General features: G+C 29.7%; 1 protein-coding gene across 1 annotated transcript; it reads left to right on the top strand.

Annotated features, from left to right (window-relative positions):
• The first annotated feature begins 8,647 nt into the window (after positions 1 to 8,647).
• On the top strand, positions 8,648 to 11,443 carry LOC125815607 (probable xyloglucan endotransglucosylase/hydrolase 1). Its single transcript, XM_049495120.1, has 4 exons — positions 8,648 to 8,938; positions 9,065 to 9,165; positions 9,629 to 9,822; positions 10,831 to 11,443. Exons 1-4 carry the CDS (start codon positions 8,749 to 8,751, stop codon positions 11,234 to 11,236), a joined length of 891 nt encoding a protein of 296 aa, XP_049351077.1. The 5' UTR covers positions 8,648 to 8,748; the 3' UTR covers positions 11,237 to 11,443.
• The last annotated feature ends 416 nt before the right edge of the window (positions 11,444 to 11,859 follow it).

The raw sequence follows: 11,859 nt of genomic DNA, 5'->3' as shown, positions 1-11,859 counted from the left end.
TTAACAACTTTGTATTAGAATTATAATAAAAAAGAAGAACAAAAAGGAACTATCCTTGTGACTGTCAACTGATTTATATCTGTATCCCTCGTATTGCAGCCTTGCCAAGCCCAACGAGTGATGAAAAAGAGTTATATCACCAGGGAATTCAATGGCTAGTAGCAGAGGTGGAAAATACTAGTTTACTATGGAACATTCTCATTTGTCTTTTATTTTTTTTCTCGTATTTTGTTATGGATCTTCCTTTTATCTTTTACCCCTTTCAATTCCATAAACAGAAAAACGTCTGAACGTTTTCCATGGAAGTTTAGGTTTTGCGGTTTTGTTGTCAAATTCAAGCTATCAGTAGACTACATTTCTTTATTCAATTCTGAAGTTTAATGCAAAACCATGTTTCTTATTCAACATTGTTGTTATGATTTACTTTATACTTGATGTCCTTTAGGAATGTGAAAATTCACAATATTTGTCCTTTGTTAGTAGTTTGGTTCATTCATGCTCCTACCGTTACTTAGTTGGGCCAAATATCCCCCTCATACAGGTCTGTGGCTGGCATAATTAGGCATTTGGAGTAAAGTCATCTTTCGTGTTTATTTCTCTCAATTATTTATGAAATGTTTCATTGTTCAAAAAAAATAATCTCTTTCTAGTTCTTCGTATGTATATGTTATTGAAACAATTGGTATGTTTGTTGTGTTATTGAAATAATGGCATTTGGTGGTTTCATGGAACGTAAAAACATGTTGTGGTTGAAAACAGTTTGATGATTTTTTTGTGGGGAACTTACATAAATATACTATAATAAAAAAAATATTTACCATTTATAGCAATAACATTTTTTTTTCACTCGATCACTTTTAATACATTAATAATACAGTTTTAATATACATTACAAAGAGCAATTTATTTTTCACATATAATACAAGTTTTATTGATGGATAATATATTTATCACACATTTTAATACACTTATAATACAATGTGTCAACTTCTTACCAAACAAGTATAATATATTTTAAAAACAATTATAACACATATATATTGCATACTTAACTCACTTTTAGTACATATTGCATATTTAGTATAGTATTGCTATAAATGGTAATAATAAAAAGTATCGCTAAAATTAATAATTATTCATGAGAAGATACCCATCCAAGTAATTTTTTCTTTTTATTGTTATGAAATTTTAGTTATGTAAAGGATTGTATAAGAATTTAATTTCTTCTTCCATATGAATTATTTACAATGTAACCCTACAATTGGTGATATGAAAATTATAGGATTTGGCTCCCCTCCATTACCCTTTTCCTTCATTTCGTCAAGTACACATCTAGATGAGAGCATGTGTACTATTTAATTGTTAAAGGTCAAGATTATGTTCCAAAACTTATTCACTTAATTATGGTTATGATACTAGTTAATGCAATATAATCTTGACCTTTATCAATTAAATAGTACATATGTTTCTCATCTAGATGTGTACTTGACGAAATAAAGGGAAAGGGTAATGGAGGGGAACCAAATCCAAAATTATATGGGCTGACTATCCAAGCGATTAATGAAATGGACTGAAAATCATGAAGTCTAAGATTAGTCGACGTGCATGCAATAATGCAAATTGGTCTGGACACCATGATTATAATAGTAGATAAGCAAATGAAAATATTTGTTTTCCAGTTCATTGTCTCAAAGACCCTATGTAAAATATGTTGGCCCATATGGAGAAGACTCAAAAGAAAACCCAGTCCAATTTCTTGAATATTCCTTTTTATCATGTTTCTCCACGTTATCTTACCCACAAGAACATACTTATATCTAGAGCTTTTGATTTAAATTGCACAAAATAATATTTGTAAGTTGCTATAAAATACATTTTATGTAATTTCTTAAATTGGTGAAATTTTTGCTTACAATTTAATTAAAATATAGCATAATAACGGCTAAGAACTAAATTGGATCAACTGTCCTTTCCATTAGTCTTCTAATTATACTCTTGTCAATTTTATGTGAAATAAAAGAATATTTTGCCCAGTTAAGTAACAATAAAGATATGATTAGGTCAAACTATTAACTGAGAACAAATATTATAAATTAATTTCATATTCTTGAACAACGTTTTGCACCCTTTTCCCATTAACCATCCCAAATATTCCTTTATTGAGAGGGCTTGACTTAAAAATCTTTTGGAACTCATTTAAGATTGAGGCTAAATGAGGCTTTTTAGCTTAGCCCGTGTACGTAGTTTTCAGATGTAGATCCAACTTGTTAAAAGACAGCCTAATCACAAGCGGATTCAAATGTGTTGGTGTTAGATCAACTCGCAACCCGTTTAGCAATGGATTGATTGACTATTTGAAGGCCCATCAAAATCGTGTGCCAGCTCACCCTCTCCCGTCAAACTTCAAAGCTCGTGTCATGTGTTGGATCGGCCTATATTGACAGCGAAAAATAACTTCATCTAATTAAGCACAAAATGTTACTACTAGCTATAGTAAAATACATTTAATTAAAATTTGCTGGATACAGTTGTACAATTTTTTTGTTTTTTTCATCTGAATTGGACACTACGGATAAAGATGGGTTATTTCCAGAAATAATCGTAAGGATTGAAAAAGACATATTATTCCCCAACTGCCAACTTGCATGTGATTGAAAATAAGTTGACAGACTTCTTTGTATTTTTTTAATTAACCACTTGCACGATGCATTTATTTTTTTTTAAAAAAAACCCTGTTGGAAATGTACTCTTTGAGTGCATTTGAGGATTAGAATTTTAAGTTTATAAGTTTTGAATTTTAAAAAAATTAGCTCAGCGAATTCTTGATAAATATATATTTATACATGTTAAGTGATTTTTTAAATACGAATACAAAATATGAATCAAAATTCTTGAATTCATAGAGAAATTAAAACTATAGCTCCGCCAATGATTATGGTAGTTCTAAACATAACTGTGATATATATCAAATGCTTTCTTTTTTATTTATATATTATATATATATATAACAGGAAATTTGGTGTAGTCTCATCTTTTCAATTAAAGAAAGACTGTCCAAATTTCATTCCCCTACAAGTCATGTGCTTAATATTATAACAAATGGGACATACAAATTATGTTGATAATAGTTATACTAGTCTAGAAGACATGCATATTAATTAATGAACTTTTTTTTTTTTTTGAGGTCTTCGATTCATTATTCACACACCAAGGCCTACGTATGAGGGTCATTCATAAATATATAAGAGGTCATTTTTGCAAAGTTTCCAATTAATTACATCTTTCTCCAATCTATGCAATAGGCAACAATAGGCTCATTAGAGCTTACAATACGTGAATTGTACAGTTAATGATGGAGATCAATTACTAGGGCCATTAATGTACGTGTCTTTAAATTTGGTCTAAGTTGACATCTATTTTCTTCAATTTTAGATATGTCTAACAGTTTAAGTAGATACTTAAATTTGTATAAATTAAAGTTGAACCAGTAGAGATGTGAGTCCTATGTGACAATACACTCAAACATTAAACAAGTTTAAGTGTCTTAGCCTATTATATCTCATCACTCGAATTGTCACGCACATGTGATTTACATATTCAGCTTTACACAAATTTAAATATTTATTCGTACACACTCAAAATTGAACAACATAACAACATTTGAAATTAAGTTAAATGGCACGCATATAGTGATTTGAGATTTGTCTTTTTTCTAGGTCAAATTTGACGGGGCAAGATGTGTCAAAATTTGTCTTCACTAGTATTTGATTTTCACAGTGTATTAATTAATTGTATTTTTTTTGGGTGGGGCTCATTGTAATATTATTCAAATAATATGAGATATGGTATCTATCCTCCAACACATAAAATTAGCTTAGAGATATTTCAATTGCAAGTTTCCTATTTTTTCCCTCATAGATGTGTGCGTATATATATAAATAATAAAATGGAATATAATATAAACAAAAGAACCATTTTATGGTTTTGTCAAGGGGTGTGCAGTTATATATTTCGATTTTGATAAATAGGCATATATGTTTAAGTTCAATTTGTATATATGAGTTGATGAGTAAGATAATGCTAATGTTTTGAGCTATTAATGTTAAATATTATAATAACAGGAAAATTAGGCATACTATCTTTCAATGACATAATCAAACATATCATATTCACGAGACAAAATGATACATGGATTGAAAAAAAAAATGAAGAAAACAAAAATGTGTTGGCAATTGAACCAAACAGAAATAAAAAAACATTTTGATGGTTTAGCATATGATGTGTTTGATATTGACGAAAATATTTTTTGTAATTTTTTATGTTTTGAAATAAAAATCTCTAGGAAATTAATTTATAAAATGACTTTTCTAGTAGGACGACTAGCAAGGTAAAATAATTTTTATAACTGGTATTTCAAGTTTATTATCTTCTTCCTAATCTCGACAAATCCATCCATCACGCCTTAATCACACCAGTCCCTACCACCCTCGACACCCCATTACGACAAAAATAATTTTTAGCGGCAAAAAATATAGACATTAATGAAAAGTGTTAAAGTCTTTACCGAGAATTAGTTAAGTGTCATTAGAACCAATATCGCTAAAGGCTTGAGTGACATACACAAGAGTGTTAATTGCTGCTAAAAATACATATTTAGCGATAGTTAAATTATTATCGTTAATTAATTGCTGCTAATGATTATTTTTTATATGGTGCTCCTTCCCCTAATTCAGAAATCTTTTTCTAAATTACATATAAATATTCAGCAGAATTTTTTTTATAAAAAGTATTAAATATTTTTGTTCATACCAAAACACCCTCATATATAAGGTTCTTGTGTATATTTTATTTTAATCCTGTAACCATTATTTTCTCTCTTTAAATTAATTAAATACCTATATATCTCAAAGTTTGATGGTTATATTTCTAGATTTGGAAGTGTTATAGGAGTAACAAGGATAGTGAAATTGGTGATAGAGGTGCACTATATATTGAATTTTTTAATTCCTTGTGACGACAGTATCAAACATATATTCAATAAAATTAAATAATTTGATATCAGCTACAGCTATAATAATCAGTTGTCCATATGGTATGATATGATACTTGACCACCCATTTGGTATCAATCATGCTAGACTGTCTCTACCTATTCATGTTACTTTTTTATTAGAAAAAAATATTTATTCCAAAAAATATATTTTCTTAGTATCTTTAATTATTGGAATTGGGCATAGAATGTAATTTCCATTATATCCCAGATAAGAGAAAAATTAAATTAACAATAGATCGAATAAATAAATAGGAAATCAATTGGTTTTGATAGCTTTCTATGATATTATGCAGTATTTTAAACGGCGAGGCGTGAGACGAGGCGTTTTACTTAGTATAGGGCAAGGCCTAAGCCTCGAGACGTGGGGAGTAAGTCCTGTATGGATTTTAAAATTTTTAATTTATAATTTAGTATAACAATATAATAACACTAAATTATAAAAATAAATCAATAGTTTGAAATAATTATAAATATGATTAAATAAACTAATAGAAAATAAAAGTTCTAACATGATTATATAAGTATAAATAATCTAATATCTTAACTTTCTAATAATAAAAGAATTATTATTTCTCAAAAAATATATTCTTATCATACCGTACAATTCACCCCCTAAAAGAAAATAATTAATAAACTTACCAGTATTATGATAAAAACATCACTCTATCATGAATAAAAATAAAATTACTTTCAAATGACTAAATAAAGTATGATAATTTTGAGACATATGACAAAACCATGAAGACCAATAATAAGTGAAAAAGTAAAATTTCGCGACATATTTTTTAAAAGAAATATTACATAATATATAATTACTTTCACGGTGTTACCAAATAGGAAAGATATGGTACTAAAACTTGTTGTTTGAGTTATTCTCAATCTTCTTATCTCAATAGAATAAAAATTATTAAGTATCATTTAATTATTCAAGAATTATGAGGGTCAACAGTGTTAACTAAAGATTTTAACACATAATTTGTATAAGATCTGTTAGGCGAGCCTCGAGCGTAAGTCTTAGAGAACTAAGCCCCACACTTGAGTTTTGATGTGTTTTGTTAGAGGCCCGCCCTAGTGTGAGCCCCAAGGCGAGTCCCAACAGAGTTTTTTAAAACACTAATATTATGCCTTCATAGTGATTCACTAGTATGCGTATTAAGAATTAATAAACTAACATAGGGTTTGTTTGATAAGGTATACAAGAATAATAATGTTGAATGAGTATATTAGTAATGTTTGTATTAGATTTATTGAGATTATTTCTTATGCGGTGTTTGATTTATTCGGTATATTAAAAATTAAACATATTACATACCTTCTGCAATAAAGATGTTAGTTTACAGAAATAACCACCATTCTTTAGCTTTGGGAAGTGGGAAATATCTTAAGAGGTCATTTGAGAGATAGTTATGTCATTAATATTATCTAATGCATGTGTTGACACTTTTTTAAAAATTTTTCTAATATATGAAAATTCATGATATTAGTAATACAATACACTTCAATATGTATATAACTAATGCAATCATTAGTATACATATATAGCTAAAAATTGTACCAAATAAAATACTAACAATACACAAAGTTAATATATTTAAAGATATGACACTTGAACCTAATTCAACCCCAAGCGTTAGCTCATGAAGAGATGATTACCCAAGTCCATATAAGAAAACCACCAATCCATTCTCTAATCAATGTGAGACTTTTACCATCCTAATAATGTGTACATTATCTTTTTTCAATACACTATACCAAACGATCCGTAATATCATAACAAAGTCAATAAATGGATTCTTATAGATCGTCCGGTCCCTTTTAGGATGGAGACTTGATTACTTAGTTATTCATGGTTGTCTTAGTTATTTATGTGAATTGAAAATAGATAGTTCAATTATTAGATTCTGGTATGTTAACATTAATAAGGAAATTTAGGTAACGTGGCATGAAGTGGAACCAAAAGAAGGTGTATGTGATTATGTCTCTGTCTTGCCCAATTTGCCAAATCGAGTGTGTAGTGTAGCAGAGCCAGCCCATTTATGGAGGGGCCCGTCTGCACCGACGCGTTCGTTTAGCCGTCAAAAGTTACGCAGAAACACGAACCATACATACCACATGCACTTATTGGGTAACTGCACTACAAATAACGCTGTTCACTACCCGTCATTTTCCTTTATCCACTTTTCTTCTCTCTCTATTTGTCGGTCACAAATTTTGATATTGTTACATAGAAATAAAGGAATTTTTTTGTTATACTTGTTGTATAATTTTTTATTATAATTACTTTAATATTTATTTTTTAGTTGATATTTCTTCGGTAGAGGATTGGGTGAAACTCAATAATGACAAAATAAAGATGTATTATTAAATAATTGTCAAATAAAAAAAAAAAAATTTTAGATGGACTACTAACAAAGAAAGAGTCACATATATTAGAGGAAGTATCGTTCTATATTTTAAGATTCGATGATTTGAATTAAATTTAAACAGATAAAAAGAAGAGAAAAGTTTGTATATAGCAACACTAATTTTAAAATGTAAGCATAATACATTATATTGTATATGTTACGTATAATAAGCATATAATATCTATTTATTCAAATTATGCGGATATAAAATAAATTTAATTAAATAATACACTTTACAATCATCATCCAGAAATATCACACATCCAACTAACCTGTATATACCATATATTTTACTTACAGATAACATGCTCATATTTGTATTTTATGAAATACACTTATATATCATCACAAGAAAAATTCACTCCCACCCGCTATAAAAAAAATCACTTGTATGTCATTGTATAATAACTCGTATTCAACATTCTACATCACATACTTCAAACAACAAGATTTAATAATTTTTTTAATTTATTAGACTTATTTTTTTTTAAAAAAAAATCGTATAAAATCGAAAAAAACAAAAGCACGCGCTATTTGGTCGAGTGAGATGAATGGGGTCATAAAATTTTCCTCCTCGGTCTGAGGTGACAAGGCTTTTCTCTGATACGGGCATGTGCATGTCCCCGTTAATTACTCCCCCAATGTGCAATTACCCACTAACTCTAACCTCTCTTTGGGACAATTATTTGAAAGGCCAAATTTGTTTAATTTTTTTGGTTTTTCATCCGTTCGATACTTATATTGGAGCTCAACTAAATTTGAATTTATATTAAAAAGTGCATATTAAGCAGTAAAGTGCTACCTAACAAAAATGACTATGTATTCAGGGGGAGTCGAATTTGAGACTAGTGACAGACTCATAATTTTCAATAAGGAGGTTCAAAATCTATAGAAATAGACACACGAAGTAGCTTGAAAGAGGTTCGACACCACCTATACATACATAAAAAGTTATTTTAAGCAGGTATAAATAATAAAAAATTTCGCCAAAGAGAGTTCGAATATGTTTGAGACTACTAATAAGGATAAAAGAATACTTATTATCACTGCATCACAACCTTTGTTGACGAAAGGACAAGTTACAACCACCCAAAATTTCAAAAATCTAACTTTGTTTCAACTTTCAACCACGAGTCCAACTCACTCACTTTTACACCTATAAATAACCAGCCATTACACTTCCTTTTTCCTCACTCCCATTGGGTCATATTCATTCTCAAAAATAGAAGTAAAAAACACAAACACAAGAGAAACAAAACACTGATCTCTGATTGGCTTGGTTTTTCTCATCATGGGTACCATAAAAGGAGTTTTATTTAGTATTGTTTTGATTAATTTGTCACTTGTGGGATTTTGTGGGTATCCTAGAAGGCCAGTAGATGTGCCCTTTTGGAAAAACTATGAGCCAAGTTGGGCTAGTCACCACATTAAGTTCCTCAATGGTGGTGCCACTACTGATCTTATTCTTGACAGATCTTCAGGTACTAACTAGACTATGTTTTTCAATTTGATGTCTGAGACATAATTTTTTGAGATAATAATTATTAATTGAGTTATCGTAAACTTCACATTTTCTATATTCTTACATTTTCTTATTGTATTTGAAGGAGCTGGATTTCAGTCAAAGAAATCATATCTGTTTGGGCATTTCAGCATGAAAATGAGGCTCGTTGGTGGAGACTCAGCTGGTGTTGTCACTGCATTTTACGTAAGTATATACTACTACTCGCGATTCAATTTATGTATCTTACTTTTCTTTATTTATTTTCAATTTATGTATCTTACTTTTCTTTATTTATTTTTAAAAAAAACATAAGTTTCTATAGTAATTCCTTATTATTATTTTTTCATCTCGGATGGTATGTTTGAAAATAATCATAAAACTGCATTTTGTTAGTATATTATATGCATATGCTCAATTTAAAACGAGAACATATTTTTTCATTACTTGGAGTTGTTCTGTTTTGTTGCACTATGCTAGAAAATGGACACTAGTTAGATCTGTATTACTAGTAGTATTTCTTTTCTCATTTCTTCAACGACATATTATGTTATCATGACTAATTTTATGTCGATGATTTTCGATTTACTTCAACTCTCCTCCTTTATGGAGTATGTTTTTTTGTTCAGAGTGAAGTAATAATGAAATACTACTACTATTTGTTTTTCAGCTGTCATCGAATAATGCAGAGCACGATGAGATAGATTTTGAATTTTTGGGGAACAGAACAGGGCAGCCATACATATTGCAGACAAATGTGTTCACAGGAGGAAAAGGAAACAGAGAACAGAGAATCTATCTTTGGTTTGATCCAACCAAGGGCTACCATTCTTATTCTGTTCTTTGGAACACATACCTCATTGTGTAAGTTATTACTACTACTTCTTTAGTTTAAGTATTTTATTCCATATTCATCCATTACTTAGATATTAATTAATAGTGAGATGAATTATTTAATGGAGTACATCTAATCAAACAGCAGGATGAAATAATTTAGAGATTTTTAATCTTGTTTCATTATTGTTGTTTCTGTAAAGTTTCTTCTTATGTGGTCCCAATTATTTCTTGGGATGCGTGCACTTGGTTTTACTCTACGTGGTGGTCCTACAACTACAATGCTTAGAACTAGTGTGCTAACAATTGTTTAATACAAAATGCACATTTGTCTAGGAATTTGTTTAAGTTAAAAGGATAAAAGAAGCATGAAAACCTGTAAGTTTAACATGGTATAAACATTAAGAACCTTTGTCATGTGAGTATGTATGTTGGTCCTTTTGTGATAATCAAGATTTATGTTTTTGATAAATTTACTTTTAATGGTATGTATGTTAATGCTTATTATACATGTACAATCAATATTTATGTTTTTGATAAATATACTTTTAATAGTATGTATGTTAATGCTTATTATACATGTACTCCTTCTTGACTTCATCACAAAATTTTAGTTAGACCTTGGTCAAAACTGACATCTATGATCTTTAATTTTGGATATTAAACATTTAAATCGATATGATGTTAAACATATTGTGACGATTCGTATGAAATTTCCAGATTTTGTTTGTAAATGTCCATTTCAAATTATTTGGTCCTACATACTTTAAGCAAGCTGGCTAATTGGTGTCCTTGCGACAAATTTTTTGTCTTCTATCTTGCACCTAAAAGTAATGTTTCCTCGTAAAAAGTGATCTTTTTTTCTTTCAAAAGTTCTGTGGAAGACTATTCACCACTTTGCTTTGAAAATTTAGTACAATAGTTGAAAAGATGCTCAAAAGCAATAAACAATTTTTTCTTCTATTATTCAACAATGGGCTTTTTCCATTGGGCCTCTACCAAATGGATTGGGCTAATATATTTGTGTTAACATTTCAGGATCTTTGTGGACGACGTCCCAATTAGAGCATTCAAAAACTCAAAAGACCTTGGTGTGAAATTCCCATTCAATCAGCCAATGAAGATATACTCAAGTCTTTGGGACGCAGATGATTGGGCCACAAGAGGTGGGCTTGAGAAAACCGATTGGTCCAATGCCCCATTTACCGCGTCATACACATCGTTCCACGTGGACGGATGTGAAGCTGCCACGCCACAAGAAGTCCAAGTTTGTAACACTAAAGGCATGAAATGGTGGGATCAAAAGGCCTTCCAAGATTTAGATGCATTACAATACAGGAGACTTCGTTGGGTCCGTCAAAAATACACTGTTTATAACTATTGCACTGATAAAGCGAGGTACCCTGTTCCGCCACCAGAGTGCACTAAGGACAGAGATATTTAAAATCATAATCAATATTTAGAGGGATTTTATAAAAAAAAACTTAATATGCATTATGTGTGAGTATTTTAATGATCCTTAAAACAAAGTGCTTTTAATTAAGCTGTATTTCCCTAATTCTTTTTGAGTGTATCATTATTGGTGGAGTCATGAGGATATTATGTATCTCATGCCAGGCCCTTCATGTCTCTTGTGTGTCATCATCATCATCATGACTGATGTATTGTAATTTATTGAACTATTGGTTACTTATCTGTTAATTAAAAATATGAATTAATACCTTTTTTTATTTAAGATGTTTCTCGATGAGCGTAGCTTTCATTTTATTTTATTTTGATTTTTCACCATGTGTATTGGTGTACACCTTGAAGTTCGATTAAATCATGATTTACGTTAAAAAATCTTACATTAAGGGATAAATTATTTTCTAACAAAAGGCGACTTACTAGTAATAGGTTTTATTTTGATTTGGAATATTTATTGGTTACCAACAAATGTAGGTAAAATTTTGAGCTTTAACTTTTTGGTGGTTATAACTTTTAAGGTTTGTAATTAATTGATTTTATTGCTATATGATATTCTCCGCGTAGTCATATCCTATGTATAGGGGTTTAAAGTCGTGTCAT

Source organism: Solanum verrucosum, unplaced genomic scaffold, assembly GCF_900185275.1.
Source record: "Solanum verrucosum unplaced genomic scaffold, falcon-dt-bn FXZP01000261.1, whole genome shotgun sequence".
NCBI classification, from domain to species: Eukaryota; Viridiplantae; Streptophyta; class Magnoliopsida; order Solanales; family Solanaceae; genus Solanum; species Solanum verrucosum.
This window is presented reverse-complemented; position numbering and strand designations above follow the sequence as displayed.

Excerpts from the sequence above, each read along its gene's own strand:
- LOC125815607 (XM_049495120.1), top strand. The coding sequence starts at position 8,749 with ATGGGTACCATAAAAGGAGTTTTATTTAGTATTGTTTTGATTAATTTG. Across the intron at positions 9,166-9,628 it reads GTGTTGTCACTGCATTTTAC|CTGTCATCGAATAATGCAGA; the intron begins GTAAGTATATAC and ends TTTGTTTTTCAG. Across the intron at positions 9,823-10,830 it reads TGGAACACATACCTCATTGT|GATCTTTGTGGACGACGTCC; the intron begins GTAAGTTATTAC and ends TTAACATTTCAG.